Source organism: Anopheles darlingi, chromosome 3 (assembly GCF_943734745.1).
Source record: "Anopheles darlingi chromosome 3, idAnoDarlMG_H_01, whole genome shotgun sequence".
Classification (NCBI taxonomy): Eukaryota; Metazoa; Arthropoda; class Insecta; order Diptera; family Culicidae; genus Anopheles; species Anopheles darlingi.
This window is the reverse complement of record NC_064875.1, coordinates 43104202-43123438: the sequence shown is the minus strand read 5'-3', so window position 1 is coordinate 43123438 and position 19237 is coordinate 43104202. Positions and strand designations below refer to the sequence as shown.

The window sequence follows — 19237 nt, the reverse complement described above, 5'->3', positions numbered from 1 at the left end:
TCTCGGACTTGCTCTCGCTCTGCTATAGCTCTCCCATCGCCCTGCTCTCTGCTCTCGGTGATGCTCTTACGGGAGAAAACATTCCCGACTCCCAGAGCGATACAGCGAGAGAGAATCCGCTCGCTATCAGAACGTCGAATGGGCTACGCAGGACGACAGCGTCGTACAGATGTGTGCGAGATTACTGAGTGCCTCCTGAGGTGTGTATGAAAATTCTCAAAAACCCAACGAACGTGGGATTTCACCCACGACCGCACACACATACACACATGTACACACACACCATCCACCCACACGGAAAGGACACTCACTCACACAGAGGATTTACAGGCGCACCCCACACCAACGAATGGCACAGACCGAATCTCCCGTGGTGGAGTTTTACACATGACACAGGGCAATAATGGGGAGTTCACATTGGTTCAACTAGCTGGACTAGCTTGAACTCCTTGGGTCAGTTGGGTCGGCTCATGACCTACAGTAAGACCTCCTTCTTAGGAATAAGTCATCACCAGGGGTTGGGATGGGCCGATGGCATGCATCTTTCTGCGGGATAGGGCATATCGCAACAATCCAAAGCACTAATCAAACCGTCACTCCCATCGTAGTGCACATTGGTTCGAACTGTCACAGTCAAATGTCACTTTAACTAGCGAAAAACGAAGCAAAACGAAGGGGCGTCGAATGGCCGGAAAAGGGTGGTTATTGGCCATGGATCTATTAAAGTCCATTTATAATCCCAACCCATTCTCCTTTTGAAATGCCAAACCACCCCTTACAAACAGTTGACTGTCGAACGTTGGGGTAACACAAGTGAACTCCACCACCTAGCGGACCCGCGGATCGGCCACTAGTAGGCAGTGCTGGCGAGGGTAGCGCTAGTGTCCGTAGTGGCGATCACCATCGTCGCATTTGCCCGATTGTTTTCATTAACCTTTTGCACCGCCTACGGTTCAGGGCTGACTCTGCTGGGGGGAGAGACATTTGGCTGTCAAACTCGGAATCGGGCGAGTTCGCAAAGGCCATCGAATCTCTTCAGCCACAGCGGCCGCACCATTTGGTCCGTCTATTGCTCCTGCTGAGCGTATGAGCTGACAGTATGGGAGAGTGAGAATGGGAGAGAGAGAGAGTGGGAAAGAGAGAGAGAGAGAGAGAGAGAGAGAAGGATCATTTTAGCCAACACCTACCTCTCTTGCCATTACGACATGCCTCAAATGATCGAACCGGGGGGCACTGGCTTGAGCCCCCTCGCTGCTGCATCAACACTGGCTGGCGGTAAACACGACATCAGCTATCATCTAGCGCCCGCTTCCGTGGACCGGACCGGTGGACAACCACTCCGAATCACAGCAGCCGCCCGACGATGACACCGATCGGCCCGTCCTGGTGTGCACCACTACTCGGTTCCATATCGCTCACCTACCTACCCGACCTACCTCTACCCACACGACGACCGCACAGAGTGCGCGCCTGTGTGTGTGTGTGTGTGCGTGTGCGTGTATGCCGCAGTCCAGGACGAGGGGAAGCTGATGGCGGGCGGGCGGGCGAGTGTAGGAGTTGCCGTTTGACCGGATGAAACAATCCTTAGCAGGTGGCTGATTACTGCTTCTGCTTCCTTTTCCGTTTTTCTTTCCGGTTTTTTCTTTTCTTGCACCAACACCTCAATGCCTCCTACGTGCCGCACTGGATGGTCGTCAATGGTCGTCAAACCGGCAGCAGCAGCAGTAGCAACAGCAACGCTCACTCTATTCTCGATACCGAAATGTTCGAATCCAACGATCGATCCAACTTCGAGTTTCGAATATCCTTCCACGTGCCGCCTTTGACTGCGCTGTGTCCTAGTAGCCGGAGTTCGCTCCCTACTACTACCACCACCACCACCACCACCACCGTACCACGGACGCACGCTTCCGTAACAGTACGGGTGTGTGTGTACGAGGGGGGTTGTGCGCCGTACGCCGTTGGTATGTGTATGAAAGGTACTCGGTGTGTATGTGTGATTGCTTGTGTGCGTACGTGTGTGTGTGTGCGTGTGTGTGCGCGCGCGATTGAGGCACTGAAAGGTAGTTCACTTCATCGCTTTTCCACTTGGGCTAATAGGCGCGCAGACGCAGTGCGGCGGTTTCACCGTTTTCCTTCTGTCACACGATCTGCTGGCACACATCCATCCATCCACCAACCACCAACGCCTTTCAGCAACAGCAGCAGCAGCAGCAGCAGTCACACTGTTACACTACCCACCCCTTCAGGCCAACCTCCAACAATACACTCCTGGCCGTATCTGACGTTCACTATGGGGGCTTTCCGCAGGATGCAGACCGCGTACCAGAGGCCACGTATCGCCCTCGTACTAATAATCGCCCTCGGGAATCACCAGCAACCAGAATGCATATGAAGCACTAACACCAACACACCACACCACACCGCCTGACCGCAATATTTTCCTGGCGCTCGGAGACGACAGTTCGCGTAATCACGGACCACGAACCTTCGCTTCCTCCTGGTGCTGCTGGGCATCCAGCCCGATACGGTCACGGCACGATAGCACGATGATCACGGCACGCACTCATCGCTGCGGGTTTTTTTTCTTCCTGTATTGTATTTGTTGGGACCGTGGGCCGTGGGCCGTACACGGTACGTTGGGCGTTTGTGTCCCTCAGGACTGAACCTCAGGAACGCCTTTTCGGACTGCAAACCGCCCCCCACACACACTCTCGCTCCCTCTATCTCGCTCCTTCTATCTTTCTCTCTCTTCTCGTTCTCTCACTCTCTCTCTCTCTCTCCCTCGGTCTGTGGGGTTCCGTTTACTTTACTTCAGCTTCTAATTTACATTCCTTGGCATCACAAGCACTCCGGTCACACCGCACTGCATCTAAATCCTTCCTTTCTTCCTTCTTCGCCTTCCCCTTCCGTCACCGGAATCTGAACCTTCTTCTTCCTCTCCTGCTCCTCCTCCTCCGTTGCGCTCGTAATCTACTTCATCTACTTCACCACCACCTCGCGAAGCACTGCGTTTGCACGACTGCGACTGCGACCCGGAAGGAAACCAGCGTTCCTGGTGCGGAGAATGGCAGCGAATCCACCCTTTCCGGGGCTAGCCGGAGGCTTAAGGCCGTGCACGTAACGCGAATCGAATGAGTTGCCTCGCAGCCTCGGTTGGTCAAACACTTTCACGAGAGCGAGATTGCCTGGCCTGGCCTTCGCAACTCATTCGATTACGGCTGCTTGACACTGGCGCACGGGCGCTAAGGTAGGGCCCAATTCTCCCCACTGCTGCTTTGCGATGAAAAATGGATTTCGAAAAGGGGGGGGCGATTGGGGCGAGATGGGCGAAAGATGAATCCTTTTTCGAAATTCGAAAATGTTCTCTCATAAAACTCCCCAAACCGAAAGGCAAACGAGTTGGGTAGCACGCGTAGTGAGATCTGCAAGAATTTCGAACTAAATTCGCACGAAAGCTGGCATGCTTTCCGATGCTTTTCGGAGTATTTAAATGATTCCATTTTCCGGGCGAGAATACGGCATGGAACTGTGTTCGGCAGCAGCGTGTACTCCTGCTTAGGTTATTCAGAATAGGATATAGTAACAATTGAGATCATGAATCGGGTAAGTCGATTTCATGAGCAAAAACCGTGCAATCGGGAAAATCGTTGTCAGAAACAGTTACTTTTATCATTTTTCCGCTTCGAATTGATTAAAATAGTCAACAATATCTTGCTAATCAATACGAACAGGACTACCAAAGCAACTGACAAGCGTTTTTTGAAATTAAAAATGAACGCATAATAATTAGACACATTGTTTCTGTCTATGTTGTTTTACAGCAAAAAAGTACCGTCGGTTTTACAGCAAAAAAGTAGAATGCTGCAATAGATCCATTTGTAGCGCGAAGACGCGAGACTATTTGGACGCTAAGCAGTAACAGTAAATTGTAAAGCGTTCAAAATATATCGCATAAGATTCTAACTTTGCAGACAATGGTACAAAGTATGTTGCATCATTCACCATCTTCCAATTCACAATTGTATTTTTTTTGTAGAGACCATGATCAAAAATGAATTTTAATTTTTCATTAAACAATGATTCCCGGATAAGAAAATGATTCAATTATGTACAATAACTAACAGAAAGTAGAATTTACTCACTTACCTTATATTATAAGTTGCTACAACCGAGAAATAATAAGCACACGGTAAACAATTTAATAAGACACCAACACAACGACCGAATTTAGGACCTGGTTTTCCCTTATATATTTTGCTAAATATATATGTATATATATACTTTTAATTAGTACAACAATTATGATGACCAATATTTTAGTTTTCTGTTGCACTCTGACTGGTTGAATTAGAAACAGGTTTCCGCATTTTTATAATGTTTGGTTTTCATCTCGCCCTCCCATCCCAACTGGTTCGTTTTGCCTTCAGTCGCCAGAGTGTATGCTATGTGTTTATGTGGGTTGTTGTGGTTTTCGTATTCTGGTTTTCTTATCGATAGGTTTCGATTCGTTTACGACTTGCTTTATATTTTACTGATTTTTGAGGAAATCTGACACTGCTGCTGCTGCTGCTGTTTATTTGATTGCACTATGTTTACAGGCTTCGTTTTATTTAAGAATTTCGTAAACGTATCCATTCTTGAGAGTTTGCATTTATTGTTAGTCTGAGGTGGTAAGTATGTGCAAACGTAGAGTTGAATCGACAAAGTGAAGAATTATCTCGTTACCGCTTAGATAACGGAAAAACGGTTTGAACAACAATTCAATGATCGAGGGCAATGGGTAAAGTGTTGCGGAAAAAACTGCACATCTTCGATAATGAACTTTCAAGAATCGTGTAATCAATGCTAGCCTGCAGCCAGGAATTGAATCGTGGAGATGGGTAGATAAGCTGTGCTCATGTCGATGGTAATTCGTTTTTCGTTCAACTGTTGAACAGCTCGAAATGAACTGCAAAATGAGATATGTGTAAAGCGCCATTGCTAGCTTCATCGATTACGCTAGCAGTGTGCCAATCAAACATGCTCAAGCAAGACAGATTCATCTTGCATGCTGCCCGATTACAGTCCTATCGTACTCCTCATGCTTCAGCATATGCCTGCCAACGGATGGATATATTACATCTCGACACTCACACTCATTTCCGGAATAGGCGGGGGGGATATTTTGAAGGGATAGCAAAACGCTGCTGAACATTCACTACCATGCGCTCATCAGCCCCGCTGGTTTGTATAGGCACATGTAGATGCAAAAAATGTCGATCCTTTTGTCGGATTGAAAATTCGATTTGACAACATGAACGCATAACATTTACACGATGATTGCCGAGTAACACTGATGTACTGTAGCATATGATTAATCATGGTTTCTATGTCGTAACTCACTCGAATAAGCGGCTCGCTCGGCACTTGGCTCTGCTCTGGGCATTCGAAAGTGATCGATTCTTCGTGCGCATAAAACGGATAAGAGTTTGCAGTCATGATATCATGGTGCCATCAATCTGCACTGGTATGTATGTATGTGTATATGTGCGTGCCAGCTAAAAATGAAATTCTACACATCGTCTACCGCCATTAACTGCTTCAAATGCGTATGGGAATCATAATGCAACGCGATGGTGTGACCGTGTATGGTCACAGCACATGAATTTGCGGTGATGTTGATAACGAACACATTACACATACAAATGACACATTTCGAACGTTCATCTCGCTGTTCAATTGACTAATTTCTGTAAAATCCCCGGCCCTCTAGAGGACCCACTTATGCCCAATCATTGCAAACAACAAGCAGGTGCGGTTGAGGTGTTCGATCGAGCACTGTTGCTGACTGTTGCTGCGTCTCAAATCCTGTGAAAACGGAAGCGTGAAACGGTTGTTCTTACAAACTTTGTACTAAGCGCCGTACGGAAGTGAGAAAGATAGATAGAGAGAAAAAGAGAGTGCGAAATAGAGAAAAAGAGAGAGAGAAAGAGTAATAGTATGGGAAGGGTAAAAGTATGAAAGATAATGGACTCTTTGGTTGTTGCCCTGCGACACTCTCACCACTGTAATACTGTTTCTTTTGCGTTCGATGGATGGATCGATTGTTTGAGAAACTATTTGTCTTGAATTGTTGTGTGTTGGATTCCAAAGTTCAGCCGTCTGTTCACCTGGCGCTGCCCTGCATTCCGTGCCGCTTGTGTTGTGATCCGATCCGATCCGTGCCTGTGTTTGTTGGTCTCGGATCGTGTACTTTTTCCAAAACCGCGGGTTACGCCATACATTTCCACTTATACTTATTGTCGCTAATCGCTAAAAACAACGTTTCTACACAATTCAAATACACTCCCTGCTGTACCCGACCTGATCTTTTCTGCTCGTTTTTCTTGTTTTGGGGTCTCCATCTTTACACCAAACACTCGTGTGGAACACTACGTCGTGTCGAGGCTCTTTGATAGCTGATCAATCAACACGAAAAACCGTTCGTAAACTCTTCAAGCACGACAAATGAACGTGAATGTATTTACCTCTCCCCAGCTTCAGTTTTCGCATTTTCAGTTGCCTGTTGTCAGTGGCTACTGTACCGTCAAAAGGTCCGTAGCTCCACGTTTGTGCCGTGTAGTCGAACGTTCGCTCTTCGCGTCTTGTAGAAGCTTAACCGAAATGGTCCATCAGCGCTCGATAAACGGATTTCCAACGGGCAGAATAGTAGGAACGGTGGCTGCGGTTGCTCTCCCTTTGTCCAGCGAAATCAATAACCCATGGCTACATATAATGACGATCAATATATTATTTCTTTTGCGATTTTATGCGATATGAATATTTCTGCTTTTACTGAAGTTATACTTTCGTTAAATTACGGGATAATTTCTATTAATCGATCGATTTGTGTATTGTTTCTTTCGGTTTTTGTTTGTTTGTTTGATGTCTGTTTGGATTTGCTGCTGCCGCTGCTGCTGCTGCGCTGAGCTAAGGTTCGCTGCAGGTAGGTCCAATTTCGTCGACACGTACCGTTTGCTCAGCCCAGCCATTGATACTTTACATACATCCCCTGCTCGGACCACGTATCGCATGCGTTTTTACCGACTACAAACTTTACAATTACTTCGTCCAGTCTGGCGTTCGAGCCGATGGATCCACCGGCTTCGAGTTCGCAAGAGCATCCCAAGCAAAATGACAGCATTCCAAGTAGCTCCGAGGCCACGCTTAGCCCTAGAATTAAGATAATGGGTCCATGGGTTTTTTTTCCTATATATCCATCATTCGTTCGCTGGATCCCTTCTGTCAACGGGGAGCCATCCGGTTGGATTCGGTTTAGTTTAGTTTTGTTTGTGTATTTGTTGGTTGGTTGTTCTAGTTTTACGAGACAATAACAAGTGCCTGTGTGGATGTTTCACTGTTTGTGTGTTTGTTTTACGGTTTCTCTCGCTCTTTCTCTCTTTCTCTTATCTGCCCCTTGGTGCATGTTCAACCAATAGCACGGCAAGATGGCCGACCAACCGAGCCGAATCGGTTTGCAAGCTTTTAGCAGTTACAGTTCGCGGTCGGCGGCCCTTGTCCAGGTTGATCCGTCAACCGTTGCCCTTTGGGTCCACCGGCTACCAGCGTCGGGTCGGAGTCTAAGCTTTCCGACATCTTATCGCAGATGATATCCACTAGTCTCTCGAACACGTTCTGGAACGAAGAAAGCAACGTTGGTGATGAATGGCTACTATGACGATGAGCAACCGGATGCCCATAAATACCTTCACGTTGACATTCTCCTTTGCAGAAGTTTCGAAGAACTCCACTCCAAGCTGATCGGCCAGTTGCTTGCCACGCTCGAACGAAATCACTCGCTCGCTCTCCATGTCGCACTTGTTACCAACCAGTATGACTTGTGCGTTATCCCAAGAATAGGTCTTAATCTGTGTAACCCTGTAAATGCGAAAGCAAATGATCGTTTAGATTTGCAGCCAAACTAGGCCAGGAACCGAAACGTACCAATCTTGCACAGAATTGAAGCTTTCTTCATTCGTAATGTCGTACATCAGAATGAAACCCATCGCTCCTCGGTAGTAAGCCGTCGTGATAGTACGGTATCTCTCCTGTCCAGCGGTGTCCTGCAAGTGTCACAGAATTACAGAATTAGCAGCTGCAGCACTTTTAGCATCGTTAATAATTACCCAAATCTGTAGTTTCACTCGCTTGTCATGGCGAAACACGGTCTTCACTTTGAAGTCTATGCCTACCGTGGACACGAAGGCCGACGTAAAGGAATCATCTGCGTAGCGGAACAGAAAGCTCGTTTTGCCAACGCTCGAGTTACCGATGATCAGCAGTTTGAACATGTAGTCGAAGTTCTGATCGGATGCATCTTTCTGCCATTTTGGATCACCACCACCGGCCATCTGCGAAAGGGATGAAACAAAAGACACGTTGAGATTGCGCTGCAGAAGGCTGTTAGAGGGTCACAAAAGAGATCTATCATTCCCAAGAATCCACCGATAACTTCACGTGACCATCGCAGAACGGTAAACGGTGACGAGGCAACACGTAGCCAGAACACTGGTAGATCGGTTTTGTATCAAATTGCAAACCTACCCTCCTCGTATGAGACCGATACAGTACTGTAGCACTGCTCGCTTCGAATCACACTGGCCGCACGGGGGCACAGACTTGAAACGAATAATTGCACGTACCTAAGAACGCCATTGCTGCGTCGTGTGATAAAGAATCAAACACCAATGTAGTTCATGAACGTGTGCTTATTAGCTAATGGGGCAGTAACGGGTTGCCGTCGACACCGGCACGTGCCGTACGGTAACAACGCTGCTGCTTATCAACAGTCTTTCTGGTGATTAGGGGCATGTTATAACATTATTGAAAGCTCTTGCACTGCGCCGTGTGCTTAGCCATTTATTGGTTTCGAAAGAAATGAAACATTGAGCTGTTGTTTATGAGCTGCGTTTCGGTCTAGAAGATCACCGAATTGTTAAAAATTCTACTGTCTCATTTATTGTCATGCTGTATATTGTTAACCATTCATGCTTCTGCAAATTTTTTCTACCGTAAAACCACAACACAAGTTCCATTACAATCCCTATAATCCCATGTTCGTTCCCTCCTTTAATCAACCTCGATATAACTATGCTGCATTATGCTAAAGATAAGTGCTTATGCCAATGGGAGGTAGTTTCCACGATGTACGCTCGTGGTATCATATAAGACATCTGTGCCACTACTTCTTGGCATACACAATCACCAGCTTATACGGTGAGATGAACTGCAGATTGCACTCGTTCTCATTGTTGCACTCCTTGGAGAGGTACATCTGCCGCACCACGGCTATATAGTCCACCAGAAACTTGTCCTGCAGATCGAGTGGCATACGCTCGCTGAATGGATTCACCGCCAGCACAGCTCCTGAAGGTAAACGAAATGGTCGATAGTTTGCCCTTGATCCTTATCGTGGATGCTTACGCTTTAGATTGTCTAGTCCCTCGTAGACGTACAGCTTATCGCGCACTTGTATCTGGTAGTGCTCGAAGCCCACCGTGCACAGCAGATCCTCTATTTCGCCGGCCGGATTTTCGCAGTACTGGTAGGGCGAGATGTACTTCTCCACATCGTACATGTACTTGGTCCACTTGGGCGATCGAGACAGTTGGTTGTAGATGTCAAAGATGGGATTGTTGGCCAGAAACACCAGCAGACAATCACCGCCCGGTTTCAGCAGATTGTAGATGTTCGAGAACGCATTGCTGGAAGCGGATTGCATTGCATTACCACCATTTGGCAGTGGCGACCATTCCAGCCGGATTGCACGATCTACTTACAACTGATTCTGCACCCAATGCAAACAATAGAACGATGTCACATGGCTAAACTGACCGTACTGGGCCAGCGTTGGGGCATCCATTTTCGCCCCAATATCCAACCGTTCGAACGACACGGTGTCGAGATGTTTGTACGATTCCCGAGCATAACGCACCATCTGCTCCGACACATCGGTGGCCATCACTTTCCCGGGTGCTCCGGAAGCTGATCCACGGCACAGTACGGGTAGTACGTAATCCACCAGCACATCGCCACTTCCACAGCCGATGTCGAGCAGTGAAGTGGTCCCGGGGTCACCCGCCGTCTGCTGACTGCTGCCAATCAGTGGCGCATATTCCTTCAGAATCTCCATCGCATCTCGTCGCTGCACCCCGTTCGCTTGCTGGTACAGATTAGCCTTATTCATGTCACTTTCACTTTCCAGAACGCTACAGATCCCTCACTTTCACTTTTAACTGCGGCCTCATAACCACACACCACGTCGAAGCAGCTGAGAAGTCTAACGACTAACGCGACTTGCAATGCTGCTGCCGACGACTGGTAGCAGGGTGCCTAAGAAGGGCACGATCAGACCCCAGCAACCGACGCCCAACGGTGGCTAGAAGCTTCTGAGCATCGGTGATCTTCACGGTTCACTTTATAACCGATCGCGCGTTGCTGGAGGGAAGGTTCTCCCCGCGTCAAACGGACTGCTACTTATCATCATGCTGCCATCCAGCCCACAATGGCAACCTTTCGGTTGGCCGGCTTGATCTAACGGCCATTTGGCTGGGACCAACCTGACGATGCCGACAATGGCGCACCACTGCATTCCAAAAACGATGAGCGATTAGAATTTTTGGAATATTTAATGATATTCATTGGGCGCGAGCCGAGAAGACGACGGCGCGGCCGATGCCGGGACCTCTAACGGGAGTTCGGGTTCTGGGCCGTGCGTCGCGTTGTCGTTTCGGTTGTTTAACGAGGGGAAGAGGTGCATAATCCCCGTGAATGCCACCGTGAATGAAAGCGGGTTGGGCGACGGTGACGATAGTATCGGTAGATGCTAGATTATCAGTCGATGCATTGGAAGCATCTTTTTCTTTTGCAAAACACACAACCGAGCCAGTTTGTTTACCAAAGTTTTGTAAAAGTCATTTCAATAAGAATATGTTGATCTAATCAATGTTGCGCGGTTTGCTCTTTGCTGTTGGTTTGAGTTAACATTTTCTAAACTGTTGTAGCAATTGAACAATGCTACCGCAAACGTTTGCTTCCATTTTAAGATTCTATACGAATGGAGATACACATTTGTCAATGACGCCCGATTGGCGACTGCCACGTGATGCGCTTACAACGTCCTTAGATCATCGCTGCAGGAAATGAATAAGCGTTCGCAGCCATTTCCAGAGCAGCTTCCGTCGTTCCGCCATCGCTGGCAGGTCGTCGGAATAGCGGAAACAATTAATCGTTTGACGTAGTGAAGCTCTAGCAACATCATTTGCTCCGCTTGACATCTGCCATCCAAATCGTGCGGGGCTTATCTGAGCTGAGCGTCTATGCGAGATGTTGTTATTGATTTTCCCTTAGCTTTTCCTTCAAGTGGCTCTCTCTCGCTCTCTGTCTTGATTTCTGTCTCTCTCACTCTCTCTCTCACTCTCTCTCACGTTGGTGAATTAGTGATGGATGTTCAAAGTTACAAGCCTCCGGGTAAGGGGAATAAGTAAAATTGAATTAAATAAAAAACCGATTGCCCAAGGGCTAAACCAAGTCAGAGGACGACACTACATAGAAACTCTCCATCATCACCATCATCATCATCATGACCCCAATCGTCCTCACAAAGTCTTCTCTTGGACGCGCGCCCGCTTGCGCGCGTGTGTGTGTGCTTGACCTTCTGGCAGTAGCACACACATCTTGCGTAATATAATGAAGAAGGAGGAAAAACATGACGGGCTTTATGGCACGGTACCAAGTACCCTCTCGGGCCGTGGTTTGTGCAAGCCGTTCTGCACTCGCCCCCACTCCGATCGAGGCCTTGTTGACAGTAATGACGATGTGCACAAGTGACAGGAGGGCCTAAGAAGGACTCCTGCCGCGTACCTACCTTTACTTTGCGTGTTTTTCCTGGTGGAAAATTCCAACGATAACTGGACGAATGGGACTAGCTGGTAAAGCGCACGCTACACGGCCACGGACGCTATAGTTGGGGCCACCACCTTCGACGTGGTTCACGTGGTGTAGGATACGCGTTGTACGCGTTGTTTGATGACGACGACGATGCCTCAATACGCAAAATCACTCGACGTGGCGCAACGGATGGACGAAAGCTGGAGCTGCTGGAGGTTCCAACAGTTTTCTTCAAGCAGCACTACTTTGATTGAACGACACTCGGAACTCGGAATCCCGGGGGCTGCACTGCTACTAGCTACTGCACCGTTTCATTTGCTTGTGTGACGCGAATGTAGGTGCGTAGCGAACACTGGACAGGGTGTTGCTGTTGCTTTTGGTGCTGCTGCTGCTGCTGCTAAGGGATGTTCCTAGAATGCAGGATCGATTACAGCGCGGAGAGAAAGCAATCGTTTAGCGATAGCAAGTGGAACCAGTCGAGCTGAGTGTGTTCCCGTTGTTGTGTTCCGATGCACTCGAGTCCTTTCTTGGCCTCTTCCCCTTTTTCTTCTACTTCTTTTCACGATAATAGAATCGAAAATGAATGCTACTCGCGGCGACGAAAGGTGGCACCACTGAAACCGTTCACTGTTCGAAGGAATAGGGAAGCAACTATGTGTCAAACTTGACTGGTGCTTTCGCTGGCTGCCTTGAGGGTTCCAGCTGCGTGCCACACAACCCTCCCACATACACAATCGCAACAATCTGGGCCTCTCTTCCAGAGAGAGAGAGAGAGAGCGAGAGCCAATGAGTAGAAGAAGAAAAAGAACGAAAAAGAAGTCAACCAATATTGACTGCGTGATATGAAAGCAGAAGGGCTATAGGGCTAAGAACAGCAGTGGTGCGGAATCGAGCTTATTGCACGGGCACGAGCTTTTTCTAGATCCGCTACCCTCCCTTCCCTTCCTCGCTTTCGAACCTGGCCTTCCCCCCTCCTAACTGTTGCCAACACTCGCAGCTCGTGGAACTCCGAATCACTCCTACAATCCTCGTGAAAATTGGGGGAAAACACGTCCTGACCGTTTGTGTCACGGAATATGGGGAACTTGCAGTACCAATTATTCACCTTATACACCTGGAACACTGGCTATCCCGGGTACACCCTACGGAAAAGCGTTCGAAGCGAGTACGCGACGATGAGAGCAGCTCCGGAACACTGGAAATTGTGGCTCAATTATTGATCTTATTTACAAAACGTCGTCGTCGTCGCGGTCGCCTCCACACATCAACGAGAGGGTGTGTGTGTGTATGGGTGGGTGTGACGACACGTGCGCATGTGCGCCCGCGTGGGACCAGAAGTTCGAAAGTTCCGTTGACGTCCACCACGGGGCCATAGTTCGAAAGGGGCGAGTGCGCCCGATTTTTATGAATGAATTTTTGACGTTTTACCAAGGAAAATGCGGGCGAAAATGGAGGCTGATTGCGTGAAGGATTGCATTGTTCGAAAGTGTTTTATAGGGGGGGTGGGGTGCCAAGCTCAGGAAAAGCTTACTGGTCGATGCAGCTTTTGGCGGTTGGCGATGAAATGGCGTCGATTTAATGCACTGGCTGGCGAAGAACTGAATTTACGTTCGAATATTTGGATTTTAATGAAGTTGCTGCATGCTGGGTTTATGTTTCAAACGCTCGTACAGGATGATTTCATCCAAAAGAATTGACTACTTAATATTAACATTGGAAGCTTTAGTTGCGGGGATCGTGCTCTCTAGACAAACGTCAATATCCAATATAATAAAACAATAAACAAATGAATAAAATTGAAGATTTCAAAATAAACATAAACTGTTTTTGGTTGATTCAAATGCTAGTTCACTGTGATATCCTAATGGAAGCGTCTTTTCCAGGAGTTGTTTTTTACCACAATATACAAATTGGGATAAAACATTTTAAGGAACACTCATTCTAAAGTGATTTTCCATGGGGAAGCATGTTATTTTTTTCTCCAAAAACGAACACAGAAATGTTTGATTAATTGACTTTATATCCTCTAGCCAACTAGTGAAAGATGGCTTCAGATTTCATATGGAACAATATGAGCAACTAGTTCTCCAGCGGCCGCACATAACATACCACCCGACAAAGCGTCGATGATTTATTCGCAAAACATTTGTTTATCGTCGATTTTGTCGTTCGATTTTTCCTTTTTATCTCTCGAGCACGCTGGCCCCCAGCTGCGCCTGGTTCTCACAATTACATCACGTCATCACGTTACATTCGCCAACGGATGCAGTGATATGGTGATCGAGCAATGGTGTTCAGCAATTCTGCGCGTAGGCGTAGGCGTAGGAAATCTTATCGATACAACTTTCATTCCACCATTTCCCCCCCCCCCCCCCCGCGGCGGCGGTATTAGTTTTTTCCCTTCATCTTTCGTTCCCTGCGAAACGTCGTACATCATCACGGCGCGGTTATTTGTTCAAGCGGCCACGAGTCCTCCCCCCAAACACACGGTTTACATGCTGATCACACATGTGATGGCCACGCGTGTACCGCAGAAAAAAAAAACAAATGTTTGTTGAGCATTAGAACTCGAAGGCGAACGGTGGGAGCACCATCTGCACAGGTACACGGTGGGGAGGGGAAGGGGGGCTTGATGATGCATGTTCCATTTGCATGACGAAATGGAATGGAAAATGTAACCTGAATCGATGACTCAATGCGATTTGGATCGAAATGGAAGCGATGCTAACAACAAACGGCTAATTAAATGTCATTCTAACGTCGGTTGATGGGGATTTTCCTGCCAGCGGAAAAGCTCGTTGCTAGCATCGCGTCGCGGTTTTTAAATCCACCTTCCCCCCCTCCTGGAACTAACCTGGGGGAAATAATCCATGTTGGAAATAAAAGGTTTAATACCTTTTTCGCCGCGATCAACGTTCAGCGGGACCTTCAGCGGGCTCACTCTCACGCACCTAATCCCATTGCAGCAAAACAATCAATTACGTGTTGGTGGTGCACTTCTGTGTACTTCTATCGGTTCGAATGCGAATGCGATACCATCTCACCCACCTGTAGCGGTTGGCATGCCGGGAGGGAGGTTCCTTTCGGTTTCGCGATTTGACGCAAATGCGCTTTGATTGCAACGTGGAGCGTAAGCCCTAACGTAGCGACCAAGTGGTGCACGTGTACAGTATGTGAGATGATTACAGTCAGGATGGATACTCGCATAAACCACACGTTATGTATATTTGCAACATTAATAATTCCCGGGCCCGGGCGCATCAATCGTTCCTTAACACATTGGTGGCATCGACTTCGAATTTACCTTCACGTTTGATGTTGCGTTAACGTTATTTATGTTACGACCGGACGCGTTCATCCATCAGCATCCAAAAAAAAAGACGTTTTCAATTGGTCCCCGCCAACAATCAACTCCCAAAAATGTTTTTGTTTTCCGATCGATCAAATTTCAATTTGTAAAACCTACACACAACGGTGCACGAAACGCGATGCGACGTTCGTCCAGCGACATGCGACCGTTACTGTATTCGCTTTGCCACCGGGCAAGGGAGGATGGTGGTCGGTGGCCCAAGGAGGGAAACCACGAATGGATGGCATTGCACCGTACTCTACACGTCAATATACACACAAACCCCGTTGTGTATCTTAACCCGTCAAAGCAGATCCCCTTCCCACCACCCTTAAAAAACTCCCACCGTTAGACACACTCACTCTCTCTCTCTCTTTCTCTCTCTCTCCGTTGCTTGCTCGCTTACACTGTGGCGGCGTAAAGGCAGAGGACATCCCGACTGGCAGGGGAAAATCCATCGAATGACGAACGAAACGCACGCAACGCTGATAACTGCATGGTGAGGGAGGGAGGGAGGGAGGGAGAGAGGAAAGGTTAACCACGATCGGTAGAAACACGGAAGCAGCGCGGACGAACCAGCTGGCGGGCTGGCTGGCTGGTTTCCTTCGGTTGTGTTTCGCCGATTTTCCCGGACCATTCTCCATTTTCCCGGCTCTCGCAACACACCACAGACAGCAGACAGTGAACAGAGAAAGAGAGCAAGAGAGAGGATAAGAGAGAGAGAGAGAAAGCAAGAGAGAAAGAGAGAGAGATAACAGGAGCGAGTGTCTCGGAAAATCTTTTATATTTTCACCTTCGCCAAAACGAACGTTCGGTCACTCGGAGCTTCCGCGCCGACGACTACTACGACGACCACGACGCGTCGTCTCGTCTACTCTCGAGCGAGCAGGCGAGCGCCAAACGACCGCAACAGTCAGCTGCTGCTTCTGCTGTTGCTGTTGCTGTTGCTTGGCCTGCTGCGTTTGCCGTTTGCTGTAGTAGCGTAGCGCCACCGCGAGAACGCGAATGCGTTGCGATCCTCGTCGTCGCCGTCGTCCGTTGTCGTCGTCGTCGTCGTCGTCGTCGTCGTTGTTGGTGGTGGCGGCGTTCGCCTGTTAGAACTCTGATGAGCGTTTAGTACGAACCGAGATGCGCTACCGCGTGGACGTGGTACCTTAGCTAGCTTCGGTCCGCTCTCGTCGTGTGCGCGTACCGCGTGTGTGTCTGTCTCTGTGTGTGTGCGTGTTTGTGTGTGCTTGGTACGTCGCAGCACTGGCTGCACGGCTGCAACAGCAACACCAGAGGAACCAGGGAGTAGTGTGGTGTGGTGCGAGAGGTGTTTGAACGCCGTGCGTGCGTGCGTGTGTGCCAGTGAGTAGTAAACGTGCTGCACAGGAAGGGAGGAGCCGCTCCAAAACCGAGGAGCGGACTGGCGACCGCCAGTCGTTCGAACTGTTTACTGTCACTCCCGGGTCCAAACGAGCGGGGATGGTGATCGCGAGTTCCTTTTTCCTTCTAACGCCGTGAACACTGTGTGTGTATGTGTGTGTCATTGATGGGATTTTATCTTATTTTATTCAACCGCACTCCCTCCTCTCGCTTTTCTTCGTCCTCCTGGGGCAACGCCGCGATCGTCGATTTCCCGCAGATACCGCGAGGTTCCCAACCACGGTACCAGCAACTCGTGTTCTAGTCCCGTGGCCGCGTGTCTTGCGAGTCTTGATGGTTTGAAATGGCCAATACTACCCCGAAAACGCTCGTTTTTTTTTGCTCTTTCTACGAACTAACTACTATGCGGCCAGCAGCAGCAGCCGCAGCAGCAACAGTGAGATGATGCGTTCTGTGTTCTGCGTTTCGTGACCGAAATCTGTTGGATTTTCTTTCCCGTTTTTCACGTGTATGTGTGGCCGCTCCTACTCCTCCTTCATCCATTGCTTCCCTCTTTGGCCTAGCAGTGTGTACGGCTCGATCATCGTAGCATGCTCGTTATGTTTGGACACATAGCAGGCTGTGTGTGCTCGAAACTCAACGAAAGTTTAACGAACGCACAACTAGCGACCGATTCTCTCGGGGTGCAGTGGTGGTGCGGGGCAGGGCAACGGGAACCGGGTGTGTTACACACCCGGCTGCCAATAACTGCCAAATGCCGTCATTGGCGCGGTCGTCGCCTTTGGCGCGTACGGATCACATTTCAATAACTTATTAAATATCAGGTTGTAAAAATAAACTCAACCTGCCAACCATCACACACCGACCGACCGACCGACGGATGGATGGATGGATGGACGAGCGACACCGAGGGGTACTCGTGGGGATACCCCCCCCCCCCCCACCTCCACCCCTACACGCGTCGGTCTTTGCGGTGACGGTTCCTTTTCTGGGGGTTTTCGTTCGCGTTTCTTTTCTTGTTGGTTGTTGCGCCCATATTTAAAAACATTCCTAACCGGCCAACACATCCAAGTAACCACGAAAACTATAGTGACGTACTACTAGCAACCAGTGGCCGTGGAGCGCCGCGTACCGTTTTGGAAGAATGGAAAAAAAGGAAAGGGATCTTTAAATGTCGTTCTCAAGAGCAAGAAAGTCAGGGGATCTCTCATTTGTATTTTCTGTATTTCGCTTCAAAAAGCGCTCTCTGGTTGGGCTGCTCCCATCATTTTGCAGCAGCAGCAGCCTCCTGCCTCCGGTCGAACACAAACGTCGAACGAAGCGAAATCGATTACTACTACTCCGAACCCCGTCGATCCGATCCATCGTCAACGTCGTCGTCGTCGTACTGCATCGCGTTGTACATCGAGCAGTAGTGCAGTAGTGAGCAGCAGTGAGTGTGCATTCCGGGCCTTCCCTTGGGGGGGTGGGACCCGCGCGGTCCCCAGTGTCCCAGTGCGCAGTGAGTGTATGTGTGCAGTGAGTAGTGTGCGAGTGCAGGCCAGCAGCAGCAGCAGTGCAAGGATCGCCGGGTGCACGTGAACTCCGCGAAGCGACGACGACGACCACGCTCCTCGCAGGTGAGTGCCAAATTTGATTAATGCTATCAACTGGTGGCTGCCGCTGCCGCTGGTGGCGTTTATGTAGCACCAAAACAGACACACACCATTAGAGGACGTTTCCCTTTAGTAGAGATCGTAGTGCCTTCTGATGGTGCTGCTGGTGGTGGTGGTGGTAGTGGTGGGGTTCTCCCCGGTTTCGGTGGCCGCTACGTGTGCAAATGAGGTGTTATTTTTACACGAGCATGTCCCAGCTCCGCACGCCGCCGATTCGCGCTTGTGTGACATTCGCGGTCACACAGCCGTTCCACGATGGTGGTGGTGGTGCTAGTGGCCCGGTTGAGGGTAGCACCAGAGGAAGGTGGATTTACCATCAGCTCATCATCGGAGTGCATCCCGCGAGCGCGATCTTGACTCCGAATCTGTACGCAGCGAACGCAGCGAATTTCGGGGCCGTTTTCGGGACACCTCTCTCTCTCTCTCTCTCTCTGTCTCTTGGGCCGTAGATCCATGTGGCCAGCTAGTATCCCATATCATCGCTACAACATACTCTCACCACAGACGGGATCGCACAGAGGAAAAAAAGACACTTGTTATCGTCCGTTACATTTAACTAAATCTAATTATACCGTCGTCGTCGTTGTCGTCGTCGTCCGCCCCGCCATGGTCCGAGGAAGTGGTCGCTTGCTGTACATTGCCAGCAGTAGTAGTAGTAGTAGTTGTTGCTGGTGTTCTTGGTCGGTCGGTCGGTTTGTTGAAGCCCATCGTGGCGGGGTTCCGCCATGGTCAAGCGCGAGCGCGCGCGCGTCCGAGCTCGCGTGGGCAACCGTCGCACAGGGCAGGGTAGGGAGGCAGGCCAGCAGCTGCTGCTGCTGTTGGTCCCATCCTTCTTCCTCTCCTCGCTTTTCTCGCCCTTCTGTGGCCCCGACAGAAGCTGCGACACTTCCGAGCGTGTAAATTTCTCTTTGCGTAATGATTGCCGTGATTTTTTGGGTGATTTTTAAAACCAACA

The 19237-nt window shown here is 49.1% G+C and overlaps 4 protein-coding genes across 6 annotated transcripts in view; 1 reads left to right on the top strand and 3 right to left on the bottom strand.

The window, feature by feature from the left end:
• LOC125957531 (uncharacterized) overlaps positions 1–2223 on the bottom strand; it is a 9934-nt gene extending 7711 nt beyond the window's left edge. Inside the window, exon 1 of the mRNA XM_049690302.1 lies at positions 1188–2223. Within this exon, the coding sequence (XP_049546259.1) occupies positions 1188–1199 (12 nt within the window). The 5' untranslated portion in view covers positions 1200–2223. The remainder of the gene's footprint in view (positions 1–1187) is intronic.
• Positions 2224–7233: 5010 nt separating this feature from the next.
• Positions 7234–13127, bottom strand: LOC125957544 (ras-related protein Rab-3). 3 transcript variants are annotated; one of them, XM_049690321.1, is made up of 6 exons: positions 13025–13124; positions 11888–12320; positions 8148–8372; positions 7966–8084; positions 7728–7899; positions 7234–7656 (listed from the first exon to the last, which is right to left on the bottom strand). In XM_049690321.1, exons 3-6 carry the CDS (start codon positions 8370–8372, stop codon positions 7507–7509), a joined length of 666 nt encoding a protein of 221 aa, XP_049546278.1. In that variant the 5' UTR covers positions 11888–12320; positions 13025–13124; the 3' UTR covers positions 7234–7506. The 3 variants fall into 3 exon arrangements, with proteins under 3 accessions (XP_049546278.1, XP_049546277.1, XP_049546279.1); XM_049690320.1 differs by having other exon boundaries at positions 13016–13111; XM_049690322.1 differs by lacking the exon at positions 11888–12320 and having other exon boundaries at positions 13025–13127.
• LOC125957538 (juvenile hormone acid O-methyltransferase) lies at positions 8929–10305 on the bottom strand. The gene is made up of 3 exons (XM_049690314.1): positions 9801–10305; positions 9445–9725; positions 8929–9387 (listed from the first exon to the last, which is right to left on the bottom strand). The coding sequence occupies exons 1-3, from the start codon at positions 10205–10207 to the stop codon at positions 9203–9205; spliced, it is 873 nt and encodes a 290-aa protein (XP_049546271.1). The 5' UTR covers positions 10208–10305; the 3' UTR covers positions 8929–9202.
• Positions 13128–16275: 3148 nt separating the features above from the next.
• Positions 16276–19237, top strand: part of LOC125957521 (uncharacterized) — a 78920-nt gene continuing 75958 nt past the window's right edge. Inside the window, exons 1-2 of the mRNA XM_049690276.1 lie at positions 16276–16609; positions 17868–18246. The gene's annotated coding sequence lies outside the window, so the exon portion shown is untranslated. The remainder of the gene's footprint in view (positions 16610–17867; positions 18247–19237) is intronic.

Bases quoted from the DNA above. Each gene is read 5' to 3' on its own strand.
- LOC125957544 (XM_049690322.1), bottom strand. From the start codon at position 8,372: ATGGCCGGTGGTGGTGATCCAAAATGGCAGAAAGATGCATCCGATCAG. The intron at 8,085-8,147 runs GTAATTATTAAC...TGACACTTGCAG, and splicing joins GAGTGAAACTACAGATTTGG to GACACCGCTGGACAGGAGAG. The intron at 7,657-7,727 runs GTATTTATGGGC...TCTTCGTTCCAG, and splicing joins AGGAGAATGTCAACGTGAAG to AACGTGTTCGAGAGACTAGT.
- LOC125957538 (XM_049690314.1), bottom strand. From the start codon at position 10,207: ATGAATAAGGCTAATCTGTACCAGCAAGCGAACGGGGTGCAGCGACGA. The intron at 9,726-9,800 runs GTAAGTAGATCG...ATCCGCTTCCAG, and splicing joins CATTGGGTGCAGAATCAGTT to CAATGCGTTCTCGAACATCT. The intron at 9,388-9,444 runs GTAAGCATCCAC...GTTTACCTTCAG, and splicing joins GGGACTAGACAATCTAAAGC to GAGCTGTGCTGGCGGTGAAT.